The sequence below is a fragment of the Elephas maximus genome, chromosome 25, assembly GCF_024166365.1.
Source record: "Elephas maximus indicus isolate mEleMax1 chromosome 25, mEleMax1 primary haplotype, whole genome shotgun sequence".
Classification (NCBI taxonomy): domain Eukaryota; kingdom Metazoa; phylum Chordata; class Mammalia; order Proboscidea; family Elephantidae; genus Elephas; species Elephas maximus.
The window spans coordinates 33,673,015-33,689,369 of NC_064843.1; the positions used below are offsets into that span (position 1 = coordinate 33,673,015).

General features: G+C 40.0%; 1 protein-coding gene across 6 annotated transcripts in view; it reads right to left on the reverse strand.

Annotated features, from left to right (window-relative positions):
* The window catches only part of PHF20 (PHD finger protein 20), a 147,156-nt gene that overhangs the window by 92,273 nt on the left and 38,528 nt on the right, over nucleotides 1-16,355 (reverse strand). For all 6 annotated transcript variants that reach the window (XM_049868735.1, XM_049868734.1, XM_049868729.1 and 3 more), the window contains one exon: nucleotides 250-421. In XM_049868735.1, coding sequence (XP_049724692.1) covers nucleotides 250-421 — 172 coding nt within the window. The remainder of the gene's footprint in view (nucleotides 1-249; nucleotides 422-16,355) is intronic.

The window sequence follows — 16,355 nt, forward strand, 5'->3', positions numbered from 1 at the left end:
ATAAAAGAGAGACAAGGTCCCTATCCACCATCAACTTGGTAGTCTCAACCAAGATAATTTATGCACTATCACATCATTTGAATAAATTAAAACTCAGATTTCCCCAAGAGACCAAGGTGCAACTACAGGCCTAAATGAGGATTGATCCCCAGGTACTACTGAATTTCACACTGAAGACCAAGGGCTGAAACACAAACTGCCCAATAGCTGACCCAGCTCATTCTAAAATTTCCCAGAGTTCTTACTCACAGAAGATCCTTCTTCTTCGTGTAAGCCCTCTTTCCTCAGCTGTATTTTCTCTAAAGGGCGTAAATAAGGACTGTCCCAGCAGAACCATTCATCATAACGATGGTTCCAGCGCTTGAAATGGATGAGTACTTTTCCTTCTTCGTAGTCAATGTCTTCTATGTGAGCTGGATACCTGATTCAGAAAAAAAAATTGAGATGCCTTTAATACCACCCAAAATATCCAAAATGGTACATTTCCAAACCTCTTTCCAAAGGAGCAGGTTGCCAAGTACTAAATAAAGGCATGCCATTTAAGGGCTCCATATAATAGTGTCAAATCACAGATTATGGAGGTTAACAGGGTTGGGGTTCAAATCCCAACCCGGCTATTCCTTAGTCTATGAACCATCAAATTAATCTTCCAGAGCCTGAGTTCCCGTAATGTGGAGGAAGAATATTCAGTACTTTGGGTCGCAGTGATAGTTAAACAAGATAACATGTGCAAAAGACCCAAGCACATAAGAGGCAGGAAGCAAACATTTAACAATTAGATTATCTTTTACACATGTCAATAAATTACAATGACCATGTAACTCAGATTGTGTTGTTGTTGTTGCATGCCAATGAGTCGATTCTGACTCATAGCGACCCTACAGGACTGAGTAGAACTGCCTCATAGGGTTTCCTAGGCTGTGATCTTCACGGGAGCAGATCGCCAGGTCTTTTCGGTTAGCAGTCGAATGCATAACCATTGGGCCAGCAGGGCTCCTTTCAGATTCTATTAAACAGTCTCGATTTTAAATCTCAACTTGAAATTTGTAATCCAGAGAGTTGAAATATTATAGAGTTGTTAAAAGAGCAAAATGGTTCTTCATGTCATGATATGGAAAGCTCTCCCAAGATACAATGTTAAATGAAAACAGCAAGGTTCAGAATACTATACAGTAAGCTACTGTTCATTTAAAAAAAAAAAAAAGGCGAAAAAAGAATTTATTTTCACATATGTTTATATACGCATAAAATATCTGGAAGGATACACAAGAAACTATAGTGGTTACTTGTGGAAAAGTGTGGTCAGTTCAGTAGATGGGCTCTTTCAACCTCCATTCTACCCTCCTTCTAGAATGAGAGTTAGAAAAACCAAAAATTAAATTTCCCCTACTCCCTTTCAATTGGCAACCAAGGTCAAGAAGACTAATGGTTGCGATGACCAGACCCTGTGCACCAATGCAGAATCTCTCAAACCTTCATGCACATGCAAATTACCAGGGGATCTTGATAAAATGCAGACTGATTAAGTAGGTCAGGCTAGGGCCTAACAGTTTTTAACAAGGTCCCAGGTGATGCTGATGCCCTTGTCTAAAACAGCAAGGGTCTAATGTCTAGTCAAGGAGCCCTGGTGGTCTAGTGGTTAAAGTGCTTGGCTGGTAACCAAAAAGGTTGGCAGTTCGAACCCATCAGCTGCTCCACAGACAGTCTGTTTCCATAAAGATTTACAACCTTCAAAACTCTCTGGGGCAGTTCTATTCTGTCCTATAGGGTTGCTACAAGTCAGAATAGACTCAATGGCAGTGGGTCTGGGTTTGGTAATGTCTAGTCATCAGCTTCATGGGTGTCAAGCAGCAGTGGTGGGGTAGTAGCGGCAACAATGATTTCCTGACCTCCAGGTCACAGCTCCAGTGGTAGATCCTTCAAATTGATAGTCTAAGGGCAGCCCCCTGAATCCCACTCCTTCAACACTTCAAACAACTTTGTAAGTACCCAATTCTCTGTGTTAAATCTATTTGTGGTTAAAATACCCAGACTGGTTTGTTTTCAGCAATGAAAGCTGACTGATACGAGAGGGGAACTGGGTATCGGGGGAGTGAAAGTAGGAGGGCAACTTTGCAATATACCTTTTAAGACTTTATTTTTCAACCATGTAAATATATTATTCATTCCAAAAATAAATAAAAAGTTTAAAATAAAATTGTATGCAATTGTTCTCTTAAATACAACTTTATTAATCAGGCTGCTACACTGACTTGAGAAAATTTGGATTCTACCCATATTTTCTCCCTTCCACTTGGATTTGCACCATTTCCATCCTTTCTTGCATCCAACACCTAGTACAGTGCTGCCCTAATAAATATGTGCTACCTAAATGACAGGACAGCTTTCTTGTTCTATGTACTGTGTCCTCCACAATCCTACGCTATTATCCTCTAAGGCAGTTAGCTTGTCATTGACCTATCACAGTACCTTGCACACACCGGCTACTCAATAAATGTTCAGCAAATGAATTCCATCCTCCCTATTCTTCCCAAAGGTCACATGTCCTATCAATTCTTCAATTCCAAGGCTCTCAGACTCCAACTACCCTTTCCAATTTCAGCCACCGTCAAGTTGAGGCCCCATCACTTCAGGTGGGCATTCCTCACACAAGGCTGACAGGGTATGCTTTTCAAAATTTCTCATAGTGCTATGCATACAATAATTGTTCAAAAAGTATTAACAGAAGGAATAAACAACCCTGAAAGCAGTCTCTCTACTACAATCCAACCAACATACAGCTGCTATAAATACAAAATATCTTGACAGCAGAATGACTAATTATTTGATCTGACGAACTGAGTGGTATAACTGTAGGAGACCAGAAAGAATTCCCTAAATCCATTCACTCTGTAAAATGGGGAGGGTACAGATATCCCAATTATATACCTCTTGCCCTCTCATTCATTCAGCCCATCACAGACTACTGACTCTCCTTAAAATATCACGATCTGTCCTTTCTTTAATAATTTGCTATCTCTAGCAACAGATTTCAAACAGCTCTTTGGACCAATGCAGGGAATTAATTTTTCATATTGCTAGATTAATTTACAGAACTGTTCTTTACAATAAAATCACATTTTTTTTCTTCTTGGTGTTTAAATATACTTCTAAAAAAATTAAGACAGTGGTAATTGTTTTTAATACCCTTACTAACGTTATGCGGCCATTAAAAAGGATGATGCAGTTCTCTATATACTAATATAAAGAGATGGTTATGGTAAGATGGGGAATGGATCCCAAGATACAGAATGATATTTGAATGTACTACCACTTATGTGGGGTGGGGAGAAAACCAATACATTCGTACCTGTTCGTAAATTCGTGGGCTATCTCTGGAAGGATGATCAAGCAACCCGGTTTGCCTCTTGGGAGGGGAACTGGATAGTTAGGGAACTGGAGAGGAAGTATGAGACTTATTTAATTCAATGTATATCCTTTGTATGTTTTGATGTTGTACCATGAGCATGGATTAACTATAAAAAGTATATAATTAGACACTTATTTTAAATATCCTCATTTGGCAAAATAAAACACTGGCAACCTCAGGACAAACCCCAAGTTCTTTTGAATTTGTACTGCTTAGTGCTCTCTAAAAGTCTGAGAAGCCTGGATCCACACAATCAACTCTGATTCCTCAGCCAACCATTCCACTAAACACACTCAGAGTCTACAGGACCTCTGCACCCTCATTAGTCTAAAGCTTCTCTCTTGCTCAAAAAACTGGCCACAGGAATCCCACTGTCTGCAAACCTAAATAAACCTCTTCAGGATGCTCAACAGACACCAAGCGGTCAGCAAGGTTTCCTAACAAGGAGGTAATCCTCTCTTCCTTAAAAGTGTGACGAGGATGCAAAACACTCATGGGGAAAACCAGTACCACCAGATGCTGCTGAATCGATTCCAACTCATGATGACCCTGTATGTTGCAGAGTAGAACTGTGCTCTCTAGGATTTTTAAGGCTGTGACCTTTTGGAAGCAGACCACCAGGTCCAAGGCTACTCTGGCGGGTTCGAATCATTCAGTTAGAAGTCAAGCACTTAATCCAGGGACTCCTCTCATGGGTAAGAAGAGACTTAATTGCACTGCAGAGAAGAAAGAGGAAGCAAAGACCATCTTAGAAATCAACTCGGTAAGACTTGGTAGATCACAATTGCTGGCTGTCTTGGAGGCAGCTCAGCTTTATCAGTCAACAGGACTTTATTAAGTACCTTTGATCTAGTCAGTCAATTCCAGGTCTTAGAAGGGATTATAAAGACATTTGTGCTCCGGTTACTGCCCTTGAGGAGAACTAGGCACACGAACAAATTAAGCTTTAAAACTATTAGGCTGAAGCAAAAAAAGACTGCTGATAATCAATTGCTTTTTACCTACAAAAATTTTTATTTTATTCCTTCAACCTAAATATGTGGACAACCATAAGCGGAGCTGGAGAAGGTGAGGCAAGATTAAACAAAAAAAGAGGAGACACGAACAGAATTTGCATAGGCAGAAGAGAGAATTTACAGCTTCAACAGCAATGACTGTAACTCTGGTTTTCAAACTAACATTGCAACCGAGAGTCACGTCTGTAGCCAATGGGAATATCAGCCAGCAAGGAGCAGATATAAAACACCAAACTGATTACAAAAATTAGCTCTAGAGAGGGAATGAGGCATTGGGAATGAGCAAGCGATTTGCTTGATTGGATTTTTACAAAGATTCAGTCACATATTAATTGTATAAGTAAAACTAAATTAAATTTTTTAATTAAAAGTTTAAAAAAGTATTCAGTAGGTAGGCATCAACCAACAGCTGCATGATTATTGTGTTTACATTATGCTGTAACACATCCACAAAATGGAATATTACACAGTTGTAAAAAAGAATAAAGACACATACTATGAAATGATACAAAGATTCAAAGGCATACTGTTAAGTTTAAAAGAAACAAAAGCAAGCTACAGAACTGTGCATATTGTATGCTACTTTTTGTGTTAGACAAGAAGAAAACAAGAATATATATTTTTGTTTGTATTTAAATAAAAACACTAGAAGAGTACACAGAAACTAATAAAACTGGTTATCTTCACTCTGACTGGAATCACAACAGAGGGTCCCGGACAGAGACGGAGAAAAACGTGAAACAAATTCACAAAGAAGACCAGACTTACTGGTCTGACAGAGACTGGATGAATCCCGAGACTATGGCCCTAAGACAACCTTCTGACCTGGAACAGAAGCCATTCCTAGACACCACCTTCCAGCCAAACAACAGACAAGCCCATAAAATAATCAATGACACCTGGGGCGGCTGAGGGGGGAGGATTGGTTATCTATAGGTGATAGAAGGGGACAGGAAAGATGGAGAAAGGAGAAGAAGCAATAATTCTCATTGTACACTTTGTTACCTTGTTTTGTTTTCTGAACCTATTCAAACTCTATTAGAAACCTGTTCTATTCAATTAATTCCCTTGCATTTCCCAGGTAGACTATCATATTGTATTCAAATTATTATTATTTTACTTCATTTTCAATACAGATACATGTCATTTATTTTTCCTTGTGCTATCACAGCATCTAAGATGATGCTGAAAATTAGCAGGGATAGTATCCTTGTCTGTAGTGAAAATGTCTCCGTTGTTTCTTCATTAGGTATGAAGCTTGCTAAAGGTTTCTAATTAATACCTTTAATCAAGTTCATGAAGTTTCCTTCCATACCCAATTTACCAAGGGTTCATCAAGAAATAATTCTGATTTTGGCCAAAGATTCTACAGAAGAATTTTGATCAAAAGGATTTTGATCAAAATTTCAAATTGCCATTGAATCCAGGCTTTCTGGAGCTATTGAGGCTGGACAAACCCCCAAAATACTGTCCTGAGATAATTTTTAAACCTTAAACCAAAAATATTCCCTGAAGTCTTCTTAAAATAAAAACAATAGTTTAGCTTAACTAGTAGAGAATGTCGGCCTTGAGCACTGTCATCATTTAAGATCTATGTGGGATCAAATTGACAATAACAACTTCAACGATTAGATAGGAAACTCAGGGGGCAGTGAGTTTACATTAATGGGGGAGAAACAATTCAGAAAAGGAGTGAATTGTTGCACAACGTGAAGAATGTAATCAATGTCGCTAAACTGTACACATAGAAATTGTCAAACTAGAGTATGTTCTACTGGGTATATTCTCAACAACAAATTATTTAAAAAAAAAATTTTGAGAATTTTATCAAATACATTCTCAGCCTCTGTCAATATGATTATATAGCTTTTTTCTTTTATTCTATAAAAGAATGAATTATGGAAGGGCTGACTCATTAGGGGGAGAGCAAGCGGAAGTACAGAGTAAGGTGTATATAAACTTATATGTGACAGTCTGACTTGATTTGTAAACGTTCACTTGAAGCTCAATAAAAGTTAATAAAAAAAAAAAGAATGAATTAAAAGATTTCCTAAACTTATCATTACCCGCTTAGAATAAGTCATATTAAGTCACAGAGTATCATTCATTTAATAAGTGTCTACTTTTCTAATATTTTATTGACAAAATTTATATTTCTTTCATAAGTGAGATTTGTCCACAGTTTCATTGCATTATGCCCTTCCTGCCCAGTTTCAGTATCAGGCTATGCTAGCCTAAAGCTTCATTTCATTTTATATAAAATCACCTATTCTGGAGCCTTTTCTGAAGGTAATTCTTTATTTGTCTCTTCCATCACTTCTACGGTTACTAGTCTGGGTCAAGTTGTGCACTTTTTTTTTTTTAATTATTTAAATGGTGATGTTTATTTCTTAGTTACTAAATGATATCATCTTTCTAAGGTTTTTTTTAATTGAGTAAAATGTATATAACATAAAATTAACCATTTTAAAGTGAACAATTCCATGACATTTAGTATATTCACAATTTTGTGCAACTACTGCCTCTTGACTTCTTGAGTTAATTTTGCCTAAACTAATAATAAAGTTTGAAATAGTCATCAGATACAATTTAAGTGTTCAAAATCAACAGTTTTTCTTTGAAGAAAAAGCTCAATATTCAATAAAAAGGTCTCAAACTCAAGTCACAGGATCTTTAAATGACTAATATAAACACTAAGTACTCTATGGGGCAGGAACTATATGCTATTGTTACATTATTCAACAAACACTCCTGAGTTTGTATTATAATATACTGCTAGGTCCTGGAAATACAAAATTACCAAATATCAGGGTCCCTAGGGTCGGAAGGGCCCAAAGAAAAGTTTCGATGATTCTGATGGGTTCCTTGGTATTCTCCACTCTTGTTTACAAGCAAAGAGACCAAGAATACTCTTGGAACACACGACCAAGACTGTTCTTGGTCTCTGTAGGGAAAAGAGTAAAGGAACATAGCTCTAGAATTACCCAGAGTTCACCTACACCCCACAACTTCGACCAGACAGAAAAGAGGCACTATTTCTCCACGGCCTGCCTAAGCTGGAGAATCTAGGTTTCTCCAAGTTCTCTCCTATCTGCTTCTAAAGCACCTAACAGCCCCTTCTCTTTCTAAAATATATTTCCTACCACTCACCTCCCAACCTCTTAAGTTAGCCAAACCATCTTCCTCTTCTCAACTTCTTCAGAGACAGCAACTGAGCAGGAGCCTACCTTCAACTTTTTTTTATCAGAGTCCCAATTTTATTAACAGGTACTGGAAGGTTGAGAAATCAGTTTTAGAGGAAACTTAGCATTTGGACTGAACCTTGAGAGATGAGAAGTGTTTGCCACCTGTTTAAATTTTTCCCAGAGTGTACTACATATACTAAACCAAAAAAATCAAACCCGTCGCCATCGAGCTCATTCCAACTCATAGCGACTCTATAGGACAGAGTGAGTAGAACTGCCCCATAGAGTTCCAAGGAGCGCCTGGTGGATCTGAACTGCCGACCTTTTGGTTAGCAGCCATAGCTCTTAACTACTACACCACCAAGGTTTCCACTACATATACTAGACAGTCAATAAATGTTCACTGAATACACTTTTTTAAAAGACTTGATTATGAATATCTTGAGCTACAAAACAGCAAAAGGAATACACACACGAATCAAGGTGAATCATCAAAATAAACCAATGATATCCACATTTTTGATGTCAAGGAGACAAACCAACCTCAGTGTGAGACCTGTCAGAGAAAACATGAACAAGTGCTGAAATCACCATGACCCAATTAGTCACAAAACAGCTTTTTTCCGAAGACCAAAAAGTGTCAAAAACTTACATTTATCCAAAATTCAAATTAAAAAAGAGAGATAACCAAAGCTTCATAGTAAACTAGGTTACTACAATGACTTTATTTTAAGCAAGTTTTGTGACTGGTTACTAAGCCAACCAACAAGCTACAGAAGGCCAGTGTGGCCAGTATCAAACAGAAGGGAACAAGAAAAATGAATAAAAACTTGAGGAAGAGAAATTCACTGATCCTACAGACATTTTCTCAGTGCCTACTCTGGGCTAGGAAGTGTGCTGTGTTTTGGAAATACAGCCAAATCTGTTAAGATGTCTGATCACAGAAGCTGGCAGAGGGACACAGACCCTATGCTACAAGACACACTGTCCTTTTAATTCTTCAGACACATCGCATACCTTCCCATACTCATCTGCTCCCTTTACCTGAAACACTCCCTACTGCCCATTCTTTCAAGCAACATCTTCATCCTCCTATAGCCTCAGAAGTCCTGACTACACCTTCTCAAGGAGCCTCCTCTCCTCCCATTCTGTGTCAGTTTTCTGCTTGCTTCCTTCATAGCATTTACCCCAATCTGTAATAATTTCAGTCTTCTGTTTACTTATTTATGTTTACGGCCTGCTCTCCAGGAGACTATAGGTATTCCCAGACACAGGAGCTGTGTCCCTCTTATTCACTACAGTATCCCCAGGGCCTACCACAGGGAAATGAACACGTGCCTATATGCACAAATAACTGAAGTTAAGTATCACAGGTACAACAACAGAAAATTACTTAAGATAGAGTACAGAGGCACAAAAGGCCGGTCTAGGGCAGAGAGAGAGGAAGGGAGGAGAGGCCAAGACAACACCAGTGAAGAGGGAATATCTGATCACTCTGAAGGATGAGTAAGTGTTTTCAGGTTATCAAGAAGACGTGGGGCTGGAGAGTGTTTCTAGGAGAGGGTGCAATATGAGTAAATCAGTATAGGTCCAGGGGGATGAAAGCACAAATGAGGGCAAGGAAAAGAAGGTGGAGAAAGGACAGCAGCTCTGTGTAGAGCTAAGCAGAAACCTTACGGATGGGCAGCTGGGCCCTACATGAGTGTTTCTCAAGAGGAGTCCATGGACCACTGTGTGTTGATGGACACAGAGCTAGTGGTCCAAAAGGTCTCTATGAGAAATGTTTCATTTGTGCTTTTCCATAACCTGAACCATTTATATCATATCAAATCTTCTAAGCTGAAGTGCTGCAAATGGGTTACAAATGAGCAATAACATGAAAAAGCTTGAGATGCACTAATCAAGATGACCACCATGTGTATAATCAAGTATTACCAAAGGATTGTGGCATGTGTTTTAATATGATCGCCTCCAGACAGTAGCTGCAGTGGTTTTATAATATGTCTGGAAATTTAAAACTTCCTCCTTCAAAACGTGGAACCTAATTCTCCTCGCCTTGAAAGTAGCCAGACTTAATGACATTTCTAATACACAGACCACGGCGGAAGTGAGTATAGGACTTCCAAAGCTGGGTCATAAAAAGCACTGCTGTCTACGCCTTGTACTCTCTTGGGTTCCCTCTTCTGGGGGAAGCCAGGTGCTATGTTACGAGGACACTCAAGATGCCCGGTAGAAAGGTCCCCATGGCAAGTAACTGATGCTTACTGCCAGCAATCAGCACCAACTCGCCAGCTACGTGAGTGAGCCAGCTTGGACGGCAATCTCATGAGAGACTCGGAGCCAGAACTCCCCAGTTAGGCTGCTCCTGAATTCCTGACCCACAGACACTGAAAGGACAGTAAACATTCATTGTTGTTTCAGGCCACTAGGTTTTAGGAACTCTGTTACACAGCAATAGATAATTAACAGTAGCATTTTGCTTGAACGCTGTGGTTTCTCAAAGTGGAATCTCTAGCCAAGTGTGGGCATTTGGAGCTGAAGGCACCTGTCCTCATGTTCTTAAGTTTGAGAAACACTGCTCTAAGGTACCAGATAAACCAATCTACCATAGGGCTCCACCAAGAAGGGTAAAGCTGTGGGAGACTGGAGCTCACACCAAATGAGCGGGGAATGACTCCACATGCATGTCCAGAAAGACAGAGGAGAGTCCAGGTCTTATGAAGGAAGGGACACAATGTTGACTTGTCCGTAGTATATGACTTCAAGTCCCAGGAAAGCCTGCTGCTCCGCTTCTTGGCTGCTTTTGATTAAAATTAAGCAGACCAACATCACATACTCTGCACATGCTTAAATTAGAGCAGCCAGACGACTCTTGCAGAAATCTGTTTAGTCCCACACACATACCAATTTCGTGAGCTGATGAAATTTCACAGGAAAAAAAAAGAGGAAGCAGAAAAGATAACAATCTCCCTATGAATTTCACTTCACCAGTCGGCGTTCAACCACAGGGCTATTAATAAATAGCAAGTGTATCTTACTCTAGGGTTTATAAACTGTTTATATACAAGGTGAGTACCCGATCTTTACCACACCCTACTCAAAAAGAGTGGCTAAGACAGAAAGGGCCATATAAACCAGAGACTCCATCAGCCTGAGACCAGAAGAACTAGATGGTGCTCAGCTACCACCAATGACTGCCCAGACAGGGAACTCAACAGAGAGTCCCTGATGGAGCAGGAGAAAAGTAGGGTGCAGAACTCAAATTCTAACGAAAAGACCAGACTTAATGGTCTGACTGAGACTGGAGGGAATCCAGAAGCCATGGGCCCCAGACTCTCTGTTAACCTAGAACTAAAACCATTCCCAAAGCTAACTCTTCAGACAAAGATGAGACTGGACTATAAGATATAAAATCATACTCGTGAGGAGTGTGCTTCTTAGCTCAAGTAGATACACGAGGCAAGATGAGAAGGCAGAAACGGACAGGAGCTGGTTGAATGGACACGGGAAATCCAGGGTGGAAAGGAGGAGTGCGCTGTCACATTATAGGGAGAGCAACTAGGGTCACATAACAATATGTGTATAAATTTTTGTATGAGAAACTGACTTCAACTACAAACTTTCACCTAAAGGACAACTAAAAAAAAAAAAAAGTGGCGAAGACGATGTAAAACCAAGTTTAGTGTCTAATCTTCTGACCCAGTCAGAGCCTTCTGCTGTTAATTTGACTTCACATGTACATGTCTTTGTAGTGACAACACACCCACAGAGGTGTGTTTTGTCTTAAGCCACCTACTAGTCCACCTAGCGGCTAACCCTGAATTTGCCTAAACTTCCCCTCAGGAGTTAGACATTCAGGTGGCTTCCAGATTATTACCTACATAAACAGTCCTTCTACAATGCACAGCACTCATTTTATTTCAACAATCAGAGCATGTCTCTATTTTTGGTTCAGGGCACACACCAGAGCCAAAAGACTTCTTTCTATGCACAAAGTAACATTCTAAGCCATCCCTGGCCTTTACTGGAGATGGGATGGGGATGGAAGATGTATTTTGTGAAAAACAATGGGCTGACTACGAAGCTGCAGAAAACTGCTGTTCTGGATGCCTTAACCCTTTCCCCACCCCCTCATGACTTCCATTAATCAATTTCTGACACTTCTAATCAGGAAATGTCTTGAATTCATATCTCCTCTATCCGGGTCATTTCTTGCCAGTGATAACTGAACATCCAGTTCATCCCTACAACTCCCACATCCCTCTACCAGTGCTTGGCAGAGGACCCAATACAGAGACACTCAGTAAATATTTGGTGAATGAAAAAAACACCACCACTTTTCAATTCCTAAGAGGAATCTGACCATGCCTCTCCTCTGCTTAAAATCTCCTTTTTTAGCTGAATCTCCCGCCACCTCTGATCTGTTCCCTCGCTATATCCTCAGAAACACTATGTTCTTTCAGCCCAGAACGTCTTTGCTCACTCTGTTCCTTCTGCCTACTCCCCACCCTCACTCTGATCCTGGAAATCTTCCCATCCTTTAAGCTCACTTACTTAAGTATATACTCTCAACTCTCTGGCCCCTCTTTCTCTCCATAACTGCCTGGGTAAATCCCAACCCTAGTTAGACTCCACATTCTCCACGCCTGTACCCAGGAACCCAAAGAGACATGACAACTAAATACAATGTGGTATTCTGGATGGGATCCTGGAACAGAATAGGGACATTAGAGGAAAACTAAGTAAATCTGACTAAAGTATGAACTTTAGTTAATAATAATATATTAACATTGGTTTATTAATTAGGGTCACTATGAGTCAGAGGAAATGCTGGTGGCGTAGTGGTTAAGTGCTACGGCTGCTAACCAAAAGGTCAGCAGTTTGAATCCACCAGGCACTCCTTGGAAACTCTATGGGGCAGTTCCACTCTGTTCTGTAGGGTCCCTGTGAGTTAGAATCAATTCGACAGGACCTAACAACAACAAATACAAGATGGTAACAGTAGGGGAAACTAGGTGTGGAGTATATGGGAACTTTCTGTACTACCTTAGCAATTTTTTAATAAATCTAAATGTCTTCTAAAATAAAGTTCCTTTTTTCTTATAATTTTATCGTGTTTTAGATGAAAGTTTACAGCACAAATTAGTTTCTCACTCAAAAATTTATACTCAAATTGTTTTGTGACACTGGTTGTAATCCCTGCAATATATCTGCACTCTCTCCCTTTCGTTTTACACCCCAGGTTCCCCATATCCATCTGTCCAAGTTTCCTGCCCCTTCCTGCCATCTCATCTTTGCTTTTGGGTAGGTGTTGCCCATTTGGTCTCATAAACTTGATTGAACTAAGAAGTACATTCCTCACGTGTGTTATTTTCTGTTTTATAATCTTTGTCTAATCTTTGGCTGAAAGGTGGACTTCAGGAGTCACTTCAGTTCTGAGTTAGCAGGGTGTACAGGGGCCATAGTCTCGGGAGTTCTTCCAGTCTCTGTCAGACCAATAAGTCTGGTCTTTTTTTGTAAACTTTAATTTTGTTGTACATTTTTCTCCCGCTCCGTCCTGAACCCTCTATCGTGATCTCTGTCAGAGCAGTTGGTGGTGGTAGCCCAGCATCATCTTGTTGTTCTGGGCTCAGGCTGGTGGAGGCTGTGGTTCACGTGGTCCATTAGTCCTTTGGACTAATACTTCCTTTGTGTCTTTGGTTTTCCTCAGTCTCTTTTGCTCCGAACATGATGGGACCAATATATTTATTTTTTTAGATGGCCACTCACAAGCTTTTAAGACCCCACATACGACTCACCAATGTAGGGTGTAGCACATTTTCTTTATGAACTATGATATGCCAACTGACCTAGATGTCCCCCGAGACCATGGTCCCCAGCCCTCAGCCCCATTAACTTAGTCCTTCAAAGTATCTGGTTGTGTCTAGAAAGCTTCTATGGCTTTGCCTTAGTAAAGCTGTGCTGACTTTCCCTATATTGTGTGTTGTCTTTCCTTCCACCTTTTTATCTAGTTAAAAAGTTTTTGTTTGTTTTTTTTTTGAATCCATGACCACCAACCTCCAGTGGGCCCTTAATGGCACTTTGCGGAACCAGCAATCCTATCAAGATTTTTCACGTCTAATCTCTCTTCTACTCTCCTAAATGACTATTTCATACTTTTTCCTTTTTGCTTGAACCCAAATCCTCACCCTCCTGATCCTCACTCTCAGCTGAGGATTAAAAGAATCCCCACTGCTAGTGAGTATGTAAAATGGCAACTGCATAGCCACTGTGGAAAAGTTTGACAGTATCTCAGAAAGTTACCATATGACTCAGCAATTCCACTCCTAGGTCCTATCTAAGAGAACTGAAAACATATGTCCACACACAAACTTGTACACAATGTTCACTGCAGCATTATTCACAATAGCCATGAAGTGGAAACAACCCATCAACTTATGAATGGATAAACAAAATGTGGTACAGTCACAGAATGGAGTGTTATTCAGCCAAAAAAAGAACTGAAGTACCAAAAAAAAAGAAATGAAGTACTGATATATGCTACAACATGGGTGAACCCTGAAAACATTATGCTAAGTGAAAGCGAAAGAAGCCACAAAAGGATACATATTGTACGATTCCACTTACAGGAAATGTCCAGAACAGGCAAATCCACAGGGAGAGAAAGTGGTTGCCAGGGATTAGGAGAAAGGGAGAATTAGGGGTAACTGATAATGGGTACAGGGTTTCTTTTTGGGGGTGATGAAAAAGTACTAGAATTAGATAGTAATGATAGTTGGCTATATAACTTTGTGACCATACTAAAAACCACCGAATATATACCATGAAAAGGTGAATTTTATGGTATGTGAATTATACCTCAACTTAAAAATTAATAATAATGAAAAAAGGGAAGACGGACAAATCCTACCAAGTGCTGGCAAGATTATGGAACAACCAGAATGTTCACATATTGATAGTGGAAATATAATATGGTACACTCCTTCTGGAAAACAACTTGGCAGTTAAAGTAAATTAAACATATATTTATCATATGACCCAACAGTCCAATTCCTAGGTATTTACCCAAGAGAAATGACAACCGGCCACATGTTCCTTATGTTTTCATAAAAACCTGTACTAGAAACAACACAAGTCTTTCAACAGGAAATGGATAAACCACAGTACATGCAGATGATGGAATGCTACTCAGTAATAAAAGGTAAGAACTGCTGATTCATTCAAAAACATGGATGAATCAACTTGACCACTAACAAGTCCTCAACTCAACAGCAACTAACAAGTCCTCAGACCAACAGCCGTGGAAGTCATCCTTAACTCCCTCTGTCTCTTACAACATCATCAGCAAACTTGCCAAACTGTACCTTCAAAATATACCCAGACTTTGATCTCTTCTTGTCACCTCTACCACTGCTCTTTGGTTCAAACAACTATCACCTTTAATCCAGACTACAAAAGACTCCTGAAGCCTGCCTATAGCATATTCTACACACAATAACCACAGCCACATTTTATAACTGAAATCAGATAACGCCACTTCCTTGTTTAAAACTTTTCAGTGACTTCCTTTTTTTTTTTTTTTTCCTATTACATTTAGAATAAAATCCAAAGCCCTGCTATGGCCAGTTTGGCTCCTGCTGACCTTTCTGGACTCATCTCCTACCTCTAATCCCCACTTGACCCTCCAACCACATGTTTCTTCCTTCTGTTGCTTGAACATGCCTAGCTTGCTCCTACCTCAGGGCTTGTGCCTTAGTTACTGCTGCCTGAAACCATCATCTCCTGGATATCCACTTGGCTCACTTCCCTCAGAGCTCTACTCAAATGCCTCCCCTGTCAGAGAAACTTTCCTGATTACCCCCCTCCACACAGTATCACTCACTATCCACTTACCAATACTTACTCCTCTTCCTAGCATTTATTACCACCTAACATTTTTTATGGAGTCTCTGGATGGTACAAACAGTTAATGCTCTTGGCTACTAACCAAAAGGTTATAGGTTTGAAAAGGAAAAAAACTTGGCAATCTACTTCTGGAAATCAGCTACTGAAAATCCTATGGAGCACAGTTCTGCTCTGACACACATGGGTTGCCATGAGTCAGAACCAACTGGATGGCAACTGGTAATATCTTCTATATGTGTTGGTCTGTTTGTTTATCGTCTATCACCACTAGATTATCAGCTCCTAGGTCACCACTGTATCTTCAGCATCTAGCAGTTAATGAATGACTTGGGACCAGAAGTCACCTTTGTGAAGCCTTCTGAAATTCCCACACGCAAAATTAACTGCTCTCCCACAGGGGTTTGTACATGAGCTTTTGTTCAGAGTAAATATCTCTTAGAGGTATAATTAATTTCAGGCACTTCACTTTCTACCCTAGGTACAGGGCACAGCATGAAGACTGAAACCATACCCAAGCATGCTCAGAAACCAGACTACCTGGATTCAAATCCCAATTCCACCACTTACTAGCTGGATAACTTTGGGCAACTTACTTAACTGCTCTCTGCCTCTGTTCTCTAATGTTAAAAAAAAAGGGGGGGGGGCGGAAGACAAGAGTAGCCAGCTGTTATGGATTGAATTGTGTCCCCCCCAAAATATGTATTACAAATCCTAACCCCTATACCTGTGGTTCAGGAGCGCTGGTGGCACAGTGGTTGAAGTGCTTGGCTACTAACCAAAGGATAGGTGGTTTAAACAAACTAGACGCTCCTCAGGAGAAAGATGTGGCAGTCTGCTTCC